General features: G+C 35.2%; 2 protein-coding genes and 1 non-coding gene across 3 annotated transcripts; 1 reads left to right on the plus strand and 2 right to left on the minus strand.

Moving 5' to 3' along the window:
* The first annotated feature begins 1,225 nt into the window (after positions 1-1,225).
* On the plus strand, positions 1,226-1,298 carry TRNAR-CCU (transfer RNA arginine (anticodon CCU)). The gene has a single exon. It is a non-coding gene; the product is annotated as a tRNA-Arg (tRNA).
* On the minus strand, positions 1,276-6,821 carry LOC143593412 (cytochrome c biogenesis protein CCS1, chloroplastic-like). Its single transcript, XM_077073051.1, has 8 exons — positions 6,345-6,821; positions 5,204-5,423; positions 5,016-5,127; positions 3,849-4,121; positions 2,807-3,072; positions 1,911-2,067; positions 1,649-1,732; positions 1,276-1,552 (listed from the first exon to the last, which is right to left on the minus strand). Exons 1-8 carry the CDS (start codon positions 6,697-6,699, stop codon positions 1,412-1,414), a joined length of 1,608 nt encoding a protein of 535 aa, XP_076929166.1. The 5' UTR covers positions 6,700-6,821; the 3' UTR covers positions 1,276-1,411.
* A 4,781-nt stretch (positions 6,822-11,602) lies between these two features.
* On the minus strand, positions 11,603-13,875 carry LOC143591532 (NAD(P)H dehydrogenase (quinone) FQR1-like). Its single transcript, XM_077071716.1, has 2 exons — positions 13,294-13,875; positions 11,603-11,865 (listed from the first exon to the last, which is right to left on the minus strand). The coding sequence occupies exons 1-2, from the start codon at positions 13,809-13,811 to the stop codon at positions 11,628-11,630; spliced, it is 756 nt and encodes a 251-aa protein (XP_076927831.1). The 5' UTR covers positions 13,812-13,875; the 3' UTR covers positions 11,603-11,627.
* Positions 13,876-19,764: the final 5,889 nt, after the last annotated feature.

Raw genomic sequence — 19,764 nt, forward strand, 5'->3', positions numbered from 1 at the left:
ATCATGGTACCCTAATGGGCCTAGCCCAGTTAGGGTTACCTCCACAAAATCCCCTCAGCCCAATAATATTGTATTAGTCCATATAATAAAATAAGCCAGACATAATAAATTAAGATCGTAAGCCGGGTTTAGTACCATACCCCTACATATTGTATTACTATCACGAAGAATTGATCAACATTTTATAGAATCTAAATTCCTAAGATTAAAATGTTTTTTAAGAAATACATGTATTGGAATGAATTTTCTCAAATTCCTTCATGTAAGAATTTTAACAAGTCTTTTATTCATCAAAACAAATTTATAAAATGCTCAAATAACTCGAATAAGAATAGTAAAACAATAACAATATGATTAGTGATATGGTAATAACAGTACCGAGATTCCAAATAATCATGCAAATGGAGGGACCTTTCAAGAAGCCAAAAGCAAAAGACTTTTGAGCGATTAGACAATAGTTGGTGGTGGTGTTGGTTTCTGAAAAGCTTCTATGTGTTTCTATCCTACTTTACAAAAGATTGGTTGTTTTTCCAAATTCAAATCAAGTGTCCATGCTCAATCAAACCAAAAGTAGAGGTAATCATTAAATTGTAATCATTTTAGAAAATAAAAATCATCTAGTTTTATTTTGTTAATTTTATATACATTTCCAATCTTATACAAGCTGTGTGTGACGGATTTAAACCTGAACTGGTTTAGATGGCCAAATTAACAAAATGAGTTCAAATATCGTGATTATCACTACTGTAGTCCATAATTTTTTAAGGTTGTGAAGATTGAAAACTTTGCTAAAAAATTTCAATATTTTGAAATGTAGCTGCTTGAATTTAAGCGGAGCGTGACAAAGTGCTGGTATATGTGCTTGCGTGTGTGATTTTTAGTAGTAGTATTGGTAGTAATTATTTCTTTATATTATATCTAAATGTAGAATATAATAACATTTACAAAAGTTATTGTAAAGTTTAAGAATCGAGATGCATGTTTCAAAAATAAAAACGTATAAAGTTAAAGAACAGAAAAATCTCAACAATGTATGATTATATAGTAGCATGTCATTACATAATCATTTTCATTTTTAAATGCATAATCACAAGAATCAAATAATCATTTAAACATAGTGTTTCAATAATATATTGAGAGAAAGCTACAACACATACATAAGGATAAATTGTCTCAAGGTTAACATATAATATTTAAGTTTATTTGCTGTCAACAAAATAACAAAGCGCCTGTAGCTCAGTGGATAGAGCGTCTGTTTCCTAAGCAGAAAGTCGAAGGTTCGACCCCTTCCTGGCGCGTATTATTTTTGTAACACTTTTTTAAGCAAAATTTTTATAAAATCCGGTATATATATACAATTCTATATTTGAATAAATCAAATCTCCAAAAATAATTCTCATTGTCTTGTTTCTTAGCCACAAATAACATCCGACGGTTCGTTTATTTCAGGCACCCGATCTAGCACTCGGTTCATCTCATCAGGGAACTCAAACTTGGCTCGGTTAGTCTTGCCTCCGACTACTACACTTGTTCCATCTTGTAAAGCCCATATCTGTCAAACAAAATGCATAGTTAGAGTTTTCAGAAGTCAAAAGATAAAATGTGTTTTGTTTGACTTTGACCTGTTTTCGGATTCATGCAATCGTACCTGTGTATGTGATAGATAACTAATGCAAGTTGTAAGCATTAACGCACCAAAACCAGCATAAACAATCGGCACGCCAGGATCAGTCTGCACACATGCAATTTAGTCTCATTAAACGGGTAAAAACCTTCTAAATCAGTTTAATAAACAAGTAGATTTTTATTAACACTATACAGTGTTCAGAAAAAATCAGACCCGGCCCGGTTTGACCCGACCCAACCCGTTTGACCTGACCTGTTTTGCGTCTAAAACAACAGTAAATTACCTTCATATCAAGTCCACTACTGCCAATTGCATCCACAATTTCGATTTTTGTTCCGTTAATTTCAATCGGAAGCTTCGAGTTGGGCCTACGGACCCCAACAAATTTCCCGTCTTGATCATATAACACAACCGACTGAAGATCACGAAGAAGCATTGATCTGGGTCAACAAACAAGAAAATAAAAATTCAATCTTTTGCAAAGAAAATTGGAGTTAAAAATATAAAGTCAAGATGGAAAAGTCAACCCGTTTGCATCGAACCCGGGTCTATTCGGGTTCTATTTTATTGATAACGCATCAAATGTAGAAAACTACCTAAATTTGAATAGGTTCAAATGGGCAAACGGGTTAAAAGGTCAAAAGTTTTATTGTTTCATCATTACGGTACTCACAACCAATAGATACACCTATTTTGACCCGCTACCCATCCTGCCATTTTGTCACATCTAAAAAAAGTTAACTACATGGATGGTCCCTGCGGTTTGGGCATATTGCAACTTTAGTCCACAAGTATAAAAAACTACATGCTTAGTCCAACTGTTTGCACGAACATAACACCATTGGTCCCTTGAATGAATGGACATTAACTTTTTTTTGTCAAGTGCATGTTAAATGACGAAAATACCCAGCGGTGATTATGTGGTAGCCGACTGTGTGTAAGTTGAAGAAGATGATGTGGCCCGGGGGGGGGGGGGGGAGGTCCCAATTTTATTTGTAATTTTGTCATTAAAAAATACTAACAAATCAAGTTAATGCTCGTCCCATTACGTTTTGACAAACTACTGGTCTAAACCTGCAAACTCATCGGGACTAAAGTTGCAATATGAGCATATACCGCAAGGGCCATCTGTGTAATTAATTCATTAAAAGAAAAGAAGGAAAAAAGGACAAATCTTACATTCCTTTGACATCTGTTGACTCCCCATTTCCAATAGGCAGAAAGCTTCCATAAAGCTTCTTATCTCCATTGACGGTCAACGGTGCGACCGCTAGGTTATACGGGCCTTCATCGTCTTTTAATATTTGAAGCGCGGAAATGCCCCAATCAGTTTGATATATGGTAACTCCTTCATATCTTAAGGGGTCATTTACACTTAATGTTTTCCTCATTACTTCCTTCCCATTAATATCAAATAAAGAAAGATCTGTGTGGAATTGTGAAACCTATGCCACAATAATGAAACAAGTCATGTTAACGGGCTATTTCATTGTCAACCTGGAACAAAATGCTACAGACAAGATGAGACTCGAACCCACGACCTCCAATGAGGAAAGTCATGAGGCTACTGGTTTTTATATATGAGATAATAATCAAACATGTTTAAAAAAATAATTAAGAAAACTTCATGTATTAGAAATACAATTCGGGCTACTTCCAACCCATTTGTTATTTCCTATTTCCACCACTAGAAATACAATTCAGTGAACCGTTTGGCCGGGAAGTTCGTTTTTGTTTTTTTATTTAGCGAACGAACATGAACAAATAAATGGTTCATTTAGTTAAACGAACGAACGTGAGCCGTGTCTTGCTTATTCATTCACTTACTTTCTTCATATAAATTCGTTGATGTTCATTAGCTTTGTTTGAGCTCGTTTGTTTATATATTCATTTAATTTTTATTGTACATTAGAATTTTGTCTGTTTTTAACAACCTTTTAGGTCGAATACATTGTTCTTCACATTACTTTTACTGGTCATAGCTTAGTTATGTTCGTTCATCTAAGTTCAGTTATGTTCGTTCGCTTACATTAGTGAACCATTTATTTATATTGTTAATGAACATGTCCGTTTTCTTAACAAACATGAACAAGAAAACCCGTTCTTTTAATTGTTCGTGTGAGCTTGTTTTCTTGGTTAAAGTTAAGCGAATAAACACGAACATGTTCTGTTCAAGTTAGTTCGGTTCCTTTACAAGCCTACTAAAAACAACTATCCTCACCTCTCCGCTATCATAGTAATCCATGTAGAACCGGTTAACATGAACCTCGGTGTTAAAAGCTTCAGTAGGTGTAGAAAGGAACCCGTTCGGGCCTAACACATCTCCCATAACAAAATTCAAACCTTGTGGGACCGTTACCGAACCTTTAAAGCTTCCAGTAGCGCTGAAGGTCCCACCCGCCATTATCAAGAGTAAGGCTATGTGCACACCGATTGGTGCAAACCGGCCCGCTAGCCCTTTGAATGCATATAAAGATGGCCCTTTCAGAAACACCTAAGAACAAATGTCGGATTATTAGTTTATTACAAAATGTTTACAATACGCTCTAATAATATTCAAAAGGGTGAGATTCTATAAGACCTAACCAGTATTAAATATTGAGTTCAAGTTTTGAATATTTATTCTCACTTCATAAGTAAACTTGTGAAATTTGGGTTAGAGTTACTAAGAAAAGAAAAGTTCGAGTTTTTATGAAATGAGAGTAAGTGTTACCTCGAATTGTTGGTTTTGGTCGCTTTTGGGATCAAACTTAACCAATAACCGAAATTTTGATTTTGGTTTCTTCAGTTTTGTCATCTTGGCTTAAAAGTTTTGGGTCAGAAAAAAAAATTGGCCCATATTAATGAATATGGGCCTCAATACTTATGTTAATTAGAAACTAACTGCTATTATACATTTGGGCCAAAATATTTGAATTACATTACTTATTCAATTCTCATAAACTACTTAAAATTCAAATTAAATACATAAATTCGGTTCGGTTTTAGTTATACACAAAACCGAAACCGAACTGCAAGTTCGGTTTTTACAAAGACATAAACCAAACTGTCATTTTTGTTTGGGTTCGGTTTATTTGGTTTCATGCACACCCTAAATAAAAATGTAAAACTTGGGTAAATTAACAAGAAAAAAAAAGTTTAAATCTTTATGAAATGAGAGTAAATGTACCCGCAAATAAGGTTAAAAGAAGGGATAAATAGGTAATTTTATTGTATCATAAGATAAATCAGTTTTGTTACTACCTATATGAAATCTAACACAGATAATCAGAACCGGAATATGGTTATCCAAATTATAATTTATTGATTACTATGAATTCAAGCCTGTGATAAACTGATAATCAAATAAAGAGTTCCAAAATGCAAACTCAAAACACCCTTTATATACCTCGTATCCAGCTCCTGATAAAACAACACCTAAATCCTGAACCGAGGCTTTGGGCAGAGAATCTGAATATTCCAGCTTTCGAATTGAGTTAGCCGAATGTAAGAAAGACCATCTGCAAAATAGTGATTTAAGCCAAATGACAAAAAAATATTTTAGCTAAGATAAAAAATAATAATAATAACATTTACCTTCTTGCTACTTTGACCATGGGGATTTGAGTGGTGTATGTGCAAGCCATAAGAGATGCCCCCAATAATATTAAAGTTCCAAGAAAAACAGGAGATGAAAACATATGATCAAATCCTAGAGTGAGTATCCATCTCCATGTGAAGAATCCTAGGATTGGATTATCCTCGGGGTATTTTTGGAAATAGTATTCCGGATTTTCGCCTTGGTCTATTGCAGTACCTGCATAAACAGTTGCATATAAATGAGGCTGATTCGGTAGACGTGATAAAATGGGCGGGTCGACCTGGTTTGATAACAGGTCAACTCAAAACATGTTCAGGTTGAAATGAGTCGTATTTTTGAATGGACGAAATGGGTTGGTCCACAAACTGTTCAGAAAAGTTTGTGCGACTTTCAATCCATTTAGCCATTTTTGGCGAGTTAACGAACAGAGCAATGAATGGGGCATGTTTGTGTTCATTTTTTCAGCTTTAATTGAACAAACGATCGAACATGAATAATTAAACGAATAGGATTTTCTTGTTCGTGTTTTCGTTAAGAAAATGAACATGTCAGCATTTGTTTGTTAACAATGTCAAACGAACAAATATACTGAGCATAAATGAACGAACATGACTAAGCTTAAACTTGTTAAAAGTAATGTGAAGAACGTGTTGGGCCTAAGAAGTTAATAAAATCATACTACCTTGTAACGGGCCAAAAATCTGAAATGAATACACGAATGAACGTATACGAGCGAACTTAAACAGGCATAAACTAACAAACATAAATGAACGGAAGCGAAGAAACATAAATGAACGAATGAGATACGTGCTCATATTAATTCACTTAACTAAAGAACAAAATCATGTATGTGCGTTTATTAAATAAACGAACATAAATAAACTGTTCAGTGAACGATTGTCTGTCTGGTTCATTTACAGGCTTAGGCGCATAACTATTTTTGATACATTAGTTTTGTTTAGTCATCAACCAAAGTTTAACACACCAAGCCTTCAAAAAAAAAAAAAAAAAACTAAATCACATACAAATTCATCTCCAGTAGAATATATATATCTAACAAAAGATGTAAAAGTAAAAACATACATAAAGTCAAACCATAAGACGTTTGACTAGCAAAGTAAAAATAAAAAAACGTACCCAAAGCCATCAAAGCAGCAATGGTGAACATCTCACCAATCGCCAGAGGCAAATTAGCAAGACCCGAAAGCACCCTTTTACTCAACCTTTTTATTTTTACCATTACCAACACCCCGCCGCCGGAGTTCTTCACTGCCGGAGGTTGAGGTTTAACTTCCTCCGACAGTAACGGTGCTGGACCAGGGACAGCAACCTTGTTGTTATTTTTGTTGTCTGTCGTGTCTTTTGACGGCTGTGATGACAGTTTGCAAGAAATGAAACATCTGCTGCGGCTGTGGGTTTGATAATTGGGTAATTTGAGGAGATAGGTTTGGGGTTTTAGTGGGTTAAGTGTTAGAAGAACAAGAGTCTCCATTGTTGAAGAATCAATGGAGTGTTAGTTCTAATGCATAACGACCGTTTGGTTTTATCCAAAATGAGAGATTTTTTGTTTCGGTTACGTTGATTAGATTTCGCGGGGATATCGTGGCCACTCGTATCTTGACTTGATGATAATTAATGTTTGTAAAACCAGTATGATAATTCGTAAAATACCAGTTTTTAAAATACGATTTCAACTTAAAAAATAATTCAATACTACATAATTCTAATCAAAAATCAATTTCTAACTATTTTTCTTTCTTTTTCTTAAAAAAAATTGTTTAGGGTTTTTAAGTGTTGAATTCACTATTATCGTCATTCTCATCAACAGAAAGATAACTATTTCTGTGTCGAATAATACTAAAATAGGTTTATGTACTTTCACGAGCTACATATATTGTAATTATTCCATTTTGTGTAACATTGTAATTAATAACTAGGGTAATTACAAAAATGTCACAGCATCCATTTTTATTCAATTCGTAATGTTTGTATGATAAAACTTGTTAGTACGTTATCTCACCCCATATATATTCGCAGATACAAGATTTTTACTGAAAGGCACAACTGTGTAATTAATAAAGTTAGTAAAAGTAGGGATGCCGAAATCAACCGTAACCAATTAATCAAACTTATAAATGGATTGTTTGGTTCGGTGAAACTGAAGAACCCGAATTGATTTAAAGTAAAGGGCCGAATAGCTAGGTTTTATTTTAGCAGGTCATAAATGAAGTCATTTTTAATAGGCGATTGGATTTCATACTTTCAAGTTTCACCTAGTTTTTACATTTCTTGAAAGTGGAATGGATTAAATGTTTGGGGTTGAGTTTGAAATATGCTTACTGTGTGACATTCGTCAATTTCGGGTCCGAATAGTATTCGTTTTGTAACTTTTATTATGTAAACCGACCCGTTTTGTAAACCGACACTTTGGAAATAATCAAAATGATGAATTTTATGTTACGATATTGTTTTACACTTGTTGGGTCTTGAAAACATTCAATTTGGTCTTTAAAACGCTTAAAAATCACTTAAAACGAACTACGGGGACCAAAACTGCCATTTTTGAAAAATCAGGAAATAACCCCTTCGCGGGGCGCGACGGGGGACTACAATCTGGTTGCGGGGCGCGAAGGCACACCTGCACATCAGCCCGTTTTTGCTTATTTTTATGTAAACATGTGACCAAAACACCCCATTTTCATGCAAGACCCTTTATGCTTGACCATTTCAACTTACGCTATATATACACCACCCTTTCCATCCATTAATCTCTGCTACAACTCCAAATTTCTCTCTCAAATTCAATGATCTTAAGGTTATTTTCATTGTGTTCTTGAAGGTTCGACTTCTAAAAGTCAAACTGAGTTTTATCTTTAATTCTAACTTGTTCATCTAGCATTACTAACTCTTGAATATGGTGGTACAACATATATATAATACACACCCCTTGTTACCTTTGTTAGTTACTTCACCCACTCCGGTTGGTTGAGTTTCGAACGTCATAAGGCAAGGCTTCATGAAGAACTTCGAGTTCTTGATATATATATACACACACATAACTTATTTATACATATTATTTATGTCTAACTTCTGCTCATTTTAGTTTGTTTGTCACATTTACAAATCTTGGGTATGTGGAATTCATCTATGAACTCATTGTGAGATGGAAACCGAACCAAACCGAACTTTTGTTAAAAAGACTTGTTGTTGACTTTTTAGTTGTAGAACTTAAATATTTTCATTTATACGTTATTATACAAGATCTATGATATATGGGTATGTGGAATCCATCTATGAACTTGTTGTGAGATGGAAACCGAACCGATCCGATTTTTACTCGCTTAAGACACACAAGTGTGTTTTTAGCTATCAAGACTTGTATATTTCTTTAAAAATAGTTTACAAACTGATTTTAATCATTTTCTTAAGTACTCGGAAATGTTGGATCCAACTTGGTCTCATAACATAGTTGGACCGACAAAACCGAACACTCGCTTAACGTACGTTGTTAGTTCTAAAACAATAGATCTACATACTTGGTTAAGTGTTGTCATGTTTTAATGAGTTATCTCATAATAATTAATATTTTGGAAAGTTGACTTTGGGTTTGACTAATTCGTCAAGACCCGAACCAACAACCCGAACACTCGTTAAAAACCCGTTTTAGTATCTTTGTCCCAATGAAACTTGCATTTTAGCATTTTTCCCACCTTATTACTTAACATTGGTTGAGTAAACATTAAGGTTAGATACTTTAACCCGGTTTCGAGCAAACTTGCATTTTTAAAGGGTTATTATTATCAATTGTTAAATAGTTACATTTTAAACCTTGAACTTTAAATTTTTTACTTTTTGCAACAATTATTTCATTTAAATATTTTTAAGGCAACCTTTCTAAACCCGAAACTTCTTTTTTTTAGGTATTGTTCGTTAAACTCGTCGTTCCGGCAAATCTTCAAATAATCAATCTTTCAAGTTTATCACTTGAACGTGAGTAACTTCATACCCCGTTTTCTATCTTTTGTTTTGGGGTGACATTTCATACTTATTCAAATCAAATGCTTTATACTTGAGTCTTAAACCACAAACGTTATTGTATACTTTACTTAAATAAATGTTCGATTTGGTGTTCTATGCTTACATGATTATATGCTTATGTGTTTACCGCTTTTGGAAGGTTGATTCATAAATCCGTGAACTATTTGGTATTCTCTCATAGCACGGTGCCGTTAATGTATTCTTATTAACGACTTCATGAAATCCGAATCTATTTGGTATTCTCTTATAGACGGTGCCGCTAATATATTCTTATTAGCGACTTCATATTATCCAAATTATTGTTATTTATTTATGGTTTTGTATATAAGATTGTGGCGTTTCTTACTATATACATATTGTTCAAACTTATGAATTGCTCACCAACCTTTGTGTTGATAAACTTTATTTTTTGAAATGTTACAGGTTTGTATCTAGGTTGATTATGGAGTTCGGTGAAGAAAACGTCACAAATACCTTTAGGATATTAGCAAAAATGAACAATATTTGATTTGCTATATTTTGTTGTACTTGACTTATGAATATTTGGTTATGTGGCATTTTCGATGTTGTGAAATGAAATGAGTTTATTAAATATTATCGCTTTAAATAGTGTCATGCGCTTATGAGCAATCGTTACACCTCGGCATGTTCCGCCGTCTTTGGTCAGGGTGTGACATACTGGCTTTTTCAGAAAGCCAAATTGAAAATCTAGAATTTTGGGCTTTTGAAAAACTGTTTTTTTGACCCTTTCAAGAAGCTAAAATAAAAAAGAATTCTGTGACTATCAAATACATTTTAACCTATTGTTTTTTTGAAAACACCAATAATTATTTTTCAAACTTAATCCCAAGCCAGCTTTAAAATAAAATAAATTAACAAGGCTTTGCTTTAAAAGGGCCGAAGGGGGATTGTCGAAGAGTTTATATAAACATATGGACGCCCAAATGCCCAATTTAATTTAATCAACTTAACACTAGTACACTAAAAAAAGGTTTTCACAATTGTAATAAAACTATTAGTAAGTTTTGAGAAAGATTTATCATTTTCAATTGTTGCATACTAATGTACTTGCATTTCTCATATAAGTAGAGGTCACAAATCTGCAAGTGACATCATATTGATAATATTTGCTAGAAGGGCTAAAACAGATCTAATACATATAAATATGTTTTAAACCTCAACAACATAAAGATATATGCCATTCCTACACAACTTGACCACTAGGCACACATCCTCTTGTATCAAATTGATAAGTAATATGAAAAGTTTGGATAACAACGCTGTCAGGCAATGCCCCTCACTTTTTTAGAGAATTGCCGAAAGGGGTGGTTACTATTATAGATGGCTTGTGGGTAGTCGTTGACACTATCGAAATCACTCATGAACCCAAGTTAAGGTGAGTAGAAAGTCGAATTAACTGAATCAAAACCAAACCAAAGCATTAACGTATAGTTAATTTTTTTGTATTTTTGAAAAACTGAATTTTCGGTTCGGTTATCCATTTTTAAAAAGCCGAACCAACTGATGGTGACGAAGATTATGAAGATGATGAATATCGGGACTAAAATTTGAAGATGAACAAGATGATGAATGAAGATTGGAATAAACTGTTAATGTTTTTTGATTAACAATTTTGTTTAATTTTAAACTCTACCGCTCTAACAATTTATTCGTATGGTTCTACGTAACACACGACTATTTTTGTTTTTTGAATTCAATATATATGCGGTATTCTAATATGCTATTACAAGCTTAAAATCATCATTTCTATTTTTATTTTTATTTTTTTGCAATTTCTACACATAATTGAAAAAAAACGACTATAACCGAACTGTAAAAACCGAACAGTTTGTATATTCCAAAAACCGATAACTTCGTTTCGGTTTCGCCTAATAACCGAAACGAACCGAATCGAACCATGCTCAACCCTAACGAAAGTTAATTTTCTTGTGATTGATTGTTTGATGGAAAATATGAAGTTTCCGGTCGTCTTTTTGATGGGGGAGGGGGGGGGGTATTGGAACTTTTTAATTTTAAGAGGGTAAAAGTATTAATTTTGTTTACCAAATTAGTCTTTATGCTAAATTTTAATACAAATCTACAAACATCCTCCAAAGAGTATTTGTGTGGGCCTACTATTGTGATTAATGAAATACAGGAGCCCAAGTGTAAGGTAAATCACATAAACCATCCATAGAATGTGTATATATTGATAATACAAAATTATAAACCAAACTACCAAAGGGCCTGCATCAATGATACCAAATGCGTTAGATATGGGTAAGTCTTTCCCAAATTGTGAGGTAAGGTCTAACAAACTAGGCCATATTAACTTGTACCTTAATTACCAAAAGATGTACACTTTCGATTTTATCCTTTTCGTCATAGTGTTGAGTGAGATCCGAATCTTTTGACGATCATAGCCATGTACTTACCCTGGTGTTGTGCAAGCTCAAGTTCTCTTTGGCTCGGTTCTCTAGTCCCATCGCCTGAAAATACACCAGCACCGTATGGTGAACCACCACGGATCGAGTCCATTTTGAACATTCCAGCACCAAATGTGTATCCGATCGGAACATACAGCATCCCATGGTGCGCTAATTGTGTAATTGCGGTCCATCTGCAAACCACGTCAACCGGTATAAGATTTCAGATTTCAAGTGAAAGGTATGTCTTTTAGAAGAAAACTAAAAAAATACTAGGTTACCCATTAATGAAACAAAAAAGACATAACAACTTATTTTCCCATCACCCACATTTATTTTCCCCCAAAACATTCTTTTGTTTTATTAAGCAATCAATAGCTCAAAAAATTATATATGCTCATTATTTAATAAATGTAGCAATGTGCTTCCCTATTGCTTTTATAAAAAAAAATGTAAAATTTTGTTCCTTTTTTATTAAACATTGCGAACCAAAAAATGTTTTTGCGTGTAAAGAAATAGTAGGAAATATAATTCCTAAGATCATGTGTAGTAAAAAGCCACACACTTGGGCATTTTACGCCATGTGCACCCCCGTCAACAATGGAAAGTTTTGCAAAAAGTGGTGTAGTGGGCAAAACACCACAACTCTCCTACAATAATTACATATATTCTCATCTCTCTCCCCTTCCCAGGCACAATTTTATCAAAACTCACACCATGATCGCGTTTTATACAAAACGCTGAAGAAAAAAAGCCCTGGGGGGAGGGGTACCCGGCGTTTCGGAGCTAAAACGCCACAACTTTGTGGCACTACGGATGATCTAAGAATTTAACCAAAATAGCATAGTTTTAACGTAAAATCAACTAAAACAATGTAAATATGCAAATTTAAGACTTTTCGTGTGAACATTATTATGATATTCACTAATTCCTTTTCAGAAAAAATACTTTGTTTTCCTCACTACTAACCTATTAAATAATTATTTTGGAAGAAAAGAAGTATCATATAATTACAAAACATGGAAAAATATTTAATTTGTAAATATAGTGTATGGGGGTACTAAATGGGTAATGCTTCCCATCCGACACAAGCCTGAAAATTTAACATAAACCTGAACTTGTAAATCGTATAAGACACATGAACCCGAACACAGACCACATTCACGTTGGTTAACCCAAAAGTTTTTTTTTTCTTCAAATATTAACATTTTTATATTTGCATTTTTACAGAAACTACGAATTCTAATAAAACAATTACATTTTTAATTATAAAATCTTATGTTAATTTTTTTAGGTTTAAACTTTGAGAGAAAATATACAACCAATTTATTAGTTACTATTGTATAAAGTTTTCCCTAAAATGTTACATAAAAACACATTTATAAAAAATAAAATACAAAATAAACGGGTCGACCCGTAAACCTCTCAGATTGACCCGACCCAAACCCGGCTAGATTAACGGGTTAACGGGTTTGACCCGATAGATAAAACTGACCCGAACCCGTAAATTTTATGTTAGGTTCGTGTCATATTGACGCCCCTAAAAAGTAAAAAAGAAACCACTTTCTAAGCATGAAAGTGTGAAACTGGTGAATCAAACAAATGTCAAGAAGCAAACTTACGCGGTGGTCTCTTGACCGCCACCTTGCGTGCCGGTACTAACAAAAAACCCGGCGGGAACTCCGGCGAGCCTCTGCTCCCGCCACAACCCACCGGTGGAATCGAAAAACGCCTTCATTTGCGCCGACATACACCCGTACCTCGTCGGAAACCCAAACAACAGTCCATCAGCCTCCACCAGCTCCTCCGGGGATATCACCGGAATCCCATCATCACCTTTCTCCGGCACCTTCATCGCCGTCAACGTCTCAAACGACAGCGTTTCCGGCACCCGAAACAGAACACCTTCAACCCCTTCAATTTCCTCAATACCCGTCTTGATATTATTCGCAAGAGTCTCCACGTGACCGTACATTGAGTAGAATATGATAAAGATTCTTAATTTGTGGGGTTCAGTTGGGATTGAATTGTGATGGGTTGTTTCTGAAATTGGGTCAGGACCCGGACCCGGATCCGAATCGGTGAGTGATGGTGGGACTGGTTGGTGTTTGCTGGGGATGCAGCCGCCGCCTTTGCCCATTGTTAATTGATTGAATTTTGTGAATTAAGGGTTTGAAGAAGCTTAATTTGGTTGATGGAAGTGATAAGTTTTTAAGGGATGGATTCGTGTTTCTTCAGTTTGTGACACGGAAATTGGAAGAATAATAATGGTGGCGTGGAGACTTCGCTGGCTGAAAATGAATATAATATTAATATATTTTTTTTTGGTATGTTTTGAATATAAGGTAATAAACTTCTAAAAATAATAAGATATTGTGGTTGTTTAGTTATTAAAATTGCATTAAAGTTACGCAAGTTTCAAGTCAAGTAAAATAGACAAGATGACAGGAGGTGTGAAGTTCTGACATGACACGAATCTGAGGCTAAACGTAGTGGTGGAGAAAGGTGGAAGTTTTGGGGCGATTTTTTGGAGGAACACCGCCCCCCCCACCCCTCCGGGCAATAATTGGGTGAAAATGGGCGGGGGCGGCAAATATTTGTCGCCTGTGGGTGTTTGAAAATAATAATAAATTAATAAATAGACCGTTGTGAAACGGTCAAATTTAAAAAAAAAAATTAAACAATATATATATATATATATGGTATTGGATCATTTCAGAAGTTTTTTACAGCGAGAAGTGAATGTGTAACTCCATTAATCCCTAATTTCACTCTCTTTCTTATGTGTAGGTGCGTTGTGTATGTGCATATGTATGTGTGTATGTACGTATGTTTGTATGTGTGTATGTACATAGGTTTGAATGTGGCTCGGTACATTTATATGTTTGTAGGTTGATTTGAATGTGTAATTAAGACATAAATACAACCAACCTACATATATGTATGTAACATCATATGAAAGGGAGTGAAATTAGGAATTAATGGAGTTATATATTCACTTCTTGCACTTTTTGCTGTAATACGCTTCTTGCTATAAAAAAAACTTCTGAATGATCCAATACCTATATATATATGTATATATATATATATAAACATACACCCTTCTTCTCCATTTTATATCCATTTTCTACACAAATCATACCCAATTTCTTACAAAAAATAAACAAAATGAATCCTAGAAACAACCCGAACCAACCGAACTACCAACTCCCTGCTTTCGGTCAAGCGTATGGTTCGCAATCGAGCCAACCGAACCAACCGAACTACCAATTCCCTGATTTTGGTCAAACGTATGGTTCGCAATCGAGCCAACCGAATTAACCGAACTACCAATTCCCTGCTTTCGGTCAAACGTATGGTTCGCAATCAAGCCAACCGAACCAACCGAACTTACAATGGAACCAACCGAACCAACCGAGCTATCCGTATCAATTTTCCGACCCGAACCTAAACATGTACGCCAACTTTCTCAGCCCCCAAAACACAATGCCGGCGTTCGGGTCTACACCACCGGAGTCGGAGCCGGTGACGGTACCGGATACGCAAACGTCACGGGCCTCCGGTTCAAGCAAAAAGCCGACCCGTAAACACAAAAAAAACAACCGGGGGAGACGATGGCGCAACGTGATCCATACAAGCATTTGAACGAGGAGGAGGAGGTGGCCCTTGCAAGGGCTTGGATTAACATTTCGGAGGATCCCGACGTCGGTAAGTTTTTTAATATTAAGTATTTCTTCTCCATTTTATATCCATTTTATACACAAATCATACCCAATTTCTTACATAAAATAAATAAAATGAATCCTAGAAACAACCCGAACCAACCGAACTACCAACTCCCTGCTTTCGGTCAAGCGTATGGTTCGAAATCGAGCCAACCGAACTACCAATTCCCTGGTTTTGGTCAAACGTATGGTTCGCAATCGAGCCAACCGAACCAACCGAACTACCAATTCCCTGGTTTTGGTCAAACGTATGGTTCGCAATCGAGCCAACTGAGCCAACCGAACTACCAATTCCCTGCTTTCGGTCAAACGTATGGTTCGCAATCAAGCCAATCGAACCAACCGAACTTACAATGGAACCAACCGAACCAACCGAGCTATCCGTATCAATTTTCCGACCCGAACCTAAACATGTACGCCAACTTTCTCAGCCCCCAAAATACAATGCCGGCGTTCGGGTCTACACCACCGGAGTCGGAGCCGGTGACGGTACCGGATACGCAAACGTCACGGGCCTCCGGTTCAAGCAAAAAGCCGACCCGTAAACACAAAAAAAACAACCGGGGGAGACCATGGCGCAACGTGATCCATACAAGTATTGGAACGAGGAGGAGGAGGTAGCCCTTGCAAGGGTTTGGATTAACATTTCGGAGGATCCCGACGTCGGTAAGTTTTTTAATATTAAGTATTTATTAAAAATGTATTTAGTGTTTATTAAAATATATACTAATTGTTACAAGTAAATTTAATTTGTAGCTAACTTTCAAGCCACCGAGGTGTTTTAGAAGAAAGTATTTGAAGCTTGGCTCGCGATAACCTGTAAACCCGAATATTACCGGGGAAAAGAAGCGGTTCAAGCCAACTGGAAGGGGCTTAACGTCGATTGTCAAAAATTTGCCGGGATAATTAACCGGTTGAAGGGTTCGGCTGGCGTAGCGGAAATAACGACGTCGACATTATAAGTCAAGCCTTGGGCGAATTTCGAGCTCAGGGTCACACTGTTGAGCGGCCTGGGAAACCGTTCAAGTATTTGAGTTCTTGGGAAAAGCTACGTCGTTGCTCGAAATGGAATGTGGTACCAACCGTTCCGGCCGCCCGACGAGCAGGCTCATCCCGGCCTTCAAAAAGGTCGAAGACATCGTCGTCGACAAATCCGAGAACACCAAACACACCCTCCGATGCTCGTAGCTTCTTCCTCGACGACACGGTCAATTTAGCCGATGATTTGAATATACCCGACAAAGATGAGGTAGAGGAGTTGCCTCGACCACGCGGGAGATCGAGGAAAAATAAGGGGGAAGGTTCGTCGTCAACACGATTCAATACGGAGCCCGTTGAAATAAACGAGTGGGTCGGTCGTTTGGAAACAAATGCCACCGTAATTGGAGTCGACATTCGAGCATCCAACAAACAACAAGAAAAGCTAACCAGACATTCGAATTAAAACAAATGAAAGACGACTACGAATCCCTCAAAGCGGAGGGGTTTCACGAGGATGCCGAATTATTGATGCAACGCCAACGTGAAAAAATGCGCGAATATTACGGATATTAGTTTCTTTTTTAGTTATGTTTTTTTTCCTTTAGTTATGTTTTTTTTCCTTTAGTTATGTTTTTTAATATTTTTAGTTATGTTTTTTTTTGTATTTCTTTTTAATTTTAATGCATTTTAATTTAATTATTTAAATAAATTGGTTTTTATTTAATTAGTTTAATTATAAAAAAAAATAATAAAAAAAAAACACACTGTGGGCCCAACTTGTAGCCTCTACATCATTACACCCCAAAAATAAATTTCCACTCCATGCTGACTGGGCGCCACGTGTCACAATTCACCCCCAATTGTAGCCCTCCACTACACATAGCCTGATAGGAAAGTTGTGTTTTTGGGTTTGATGTGAACGGGTCCGGGTTAGTTTTTGTTTGAACCCGTGAACTTATTTAACCCATCTTTTTATTATTTGTTTTGTAAACATTAAATTGGTTGATATCTTATGTAACAATTAATAATTAGAAAAAGAAACTATCGTAACGTTTTATATTTTGAATGTATTTGTTTTATATGAATTTGGATTTTTTGTTGTAAAAGTGTAGATTTAAAGTATTGGGTAAAGTTAAAATACAAAGGACAACAAAAATGAGAAGGGTGAGAATGAATCCAGTCCATTGATCTTAAATTTGAATGGCTGAGATTAATTTTAATAAATAAAAATTGATGAAAAGGGCATGAAGGTAATTACCCATCTTTGTTGACTTTCTCTCTCCACATGCAAGGCACATGTCAATTCCCCCATCATTTTAAAATGTCCATAACTTTTTCATACGACATTATTTAAAAAAAAATCACTCTAATAATAAGCGTTTTTTTATCTTTAATATGAGTATCATATTATAACATAAAAATAAAAAAATTAATGGGTTTTTTTAATTGTGTTTTTTTGTTGTTCATTGTGTCATTGTGTAATATGTTGTTTCCATTGTGTTTTACGTTTCAAGTCATTGTGTTATACGTATTCACCATTGTGCCTTACGTTTTAGGTCATTGTGTTATAAGTATTCACCATTGTGTTTTACGTTTCAAGTTATTGTGTAACATGTATTAAGCATTGTGTTTTATGTATTAGATAAATAGACACAATGGTGTGCGAAAAGACATAATGACGGAAAAAACAATGATAAGCGAAAAGACACAATGGTGTGTGAAAAGACACAATGACGAAAAAAGACACAATGATAAGCGAAAAGACACAATGGTGTGCGAAAAGACACAATGATGAAAAAAGACACAATGATAAGCGAAAAGACACAATGGTGTGCGAAAAGACACAATGACGAAAAAAGACACAATGGTGTGCGAAAAAAGACACAACAATGATAAGCGAAAAGACACAATGGTGTGCGAAAAGACACAATGACGAAAAAAGACACAATGGTGTGCGAAAAAAGACACAATGATAAGCGAAAAGACACAATGACGAAAAAAGACACAATGATAAGCGAAAAGACACAATGGTGTGCGAAAAGACACAATGATAAGCGAAGATACACAATGGTATGCGAAAATACACAATGACGAAAAAAGACACAATGGTGTGCGAAAAAGACACAATGATAAGCGAAAAAACACAATGACGAAAAAAGACACAATGGTGTGTAAAGAGACACAATGGTGTGCAAAAAGACCCAATGATAAGCGAAAAGACACAATGGTGTGCGAAAAGACACAATGATGTGATTTTTGTTTTAAATTTTATATAACAAAAATCATACTCATATTAAAGATAAAAAAACGCTTGTTATTATGATGATATTTAAAAAAAAAAATATTATACGAAAACGTTATAAACGTTCTAAAATGTTGGGAGTATTAACATGTGCCTTGCATGTGGAGAGAGAAAATGTGTACAATTACCTCTATACCCTTTTTCTTTTGGTCCCCACTTGACACATGTCAATTATTTATGGCTTCTCACACTTCTCATTTTTGTTACCTTTTGTAGAATAACTTGTAGAAAGGACAACAAAAATGAGAAGGGTGAGAAGGAATCTAGTCCATTGATTTTAGATTTGAATGGCTGAGATTAATTTAATAAATAAAAATTGATGAAAAGGGCATGAAGGTAATAACCCATCTTTGTTGACTTTCTCTCTCTACATGCAAGGCACATGTCAATCCCCCCATCATTTTAAAATGTCCATAATTTTTTAATACAACATTATTTTTTAAAAAAAAAATTCACCATAATAATAAACGTTTTTTTATTTTTAATATAATAAACAATAACAAATTCTCGGGTCAACCCACAAATATACGGTTCGTGTTTGGCTTTACGTCTTACACGATTTCAAGTTTGGGTTTGTGTTAGGTTGTACCAGCCAACACAACCCTTTAACACTCCTAGAGATGACACGGGTTGGTAACGGGTTAAAATGGGCTTGGATTAAGCTTATTCTGACAACTTTGTATTTATGTCAAGAGCTTAACGAGACGTGTTAATTAAGAGTACTAATTCAATTCGAATGACAACAAATTCCCACTTTATTAAAATCAAGTTGAAATCCTTGATACGATTTGAAGTAGAGAGGGTGGTTATGGTTCTAGATATCATATATAAGGGTAAAGTTAAAATACAAAGGACAACAAAAATGAGAAAGGTGAGAAGGAATCCAGTTCATTGATCTTGTATTTGAATGGCTGAGATTAATTTAATAAATAAAAATTGATGGAAAGGGCATGAAGGTAATAACACACATTTGTTGACTCTCTCTCCACATGCAAGGCACATGCCAATTCCCTCATCATTTTAAAATGTCCGTAACTTTTTCATACGACATTATTTTTTTAAAAAAAAATTCACCATAATAATAA

Source organism: Bidens hawaiensis, unplaced genomic scaffold (assembly GCF_021521415.1).
Source record: "Bidens hawaiensis isolate Kalapana, Puna unplaced genomic scaffold, B.hawaiensis_p1.1 tig00001685_1, whole genome shotgun sequence".
Classification (NCBI taxonomy): Eukaryota; Viridiplantae; Streptophyta; class Magnoliopsida; order Asterales; family Asteraceae; genus Bidens; species Bidens hawaiensis.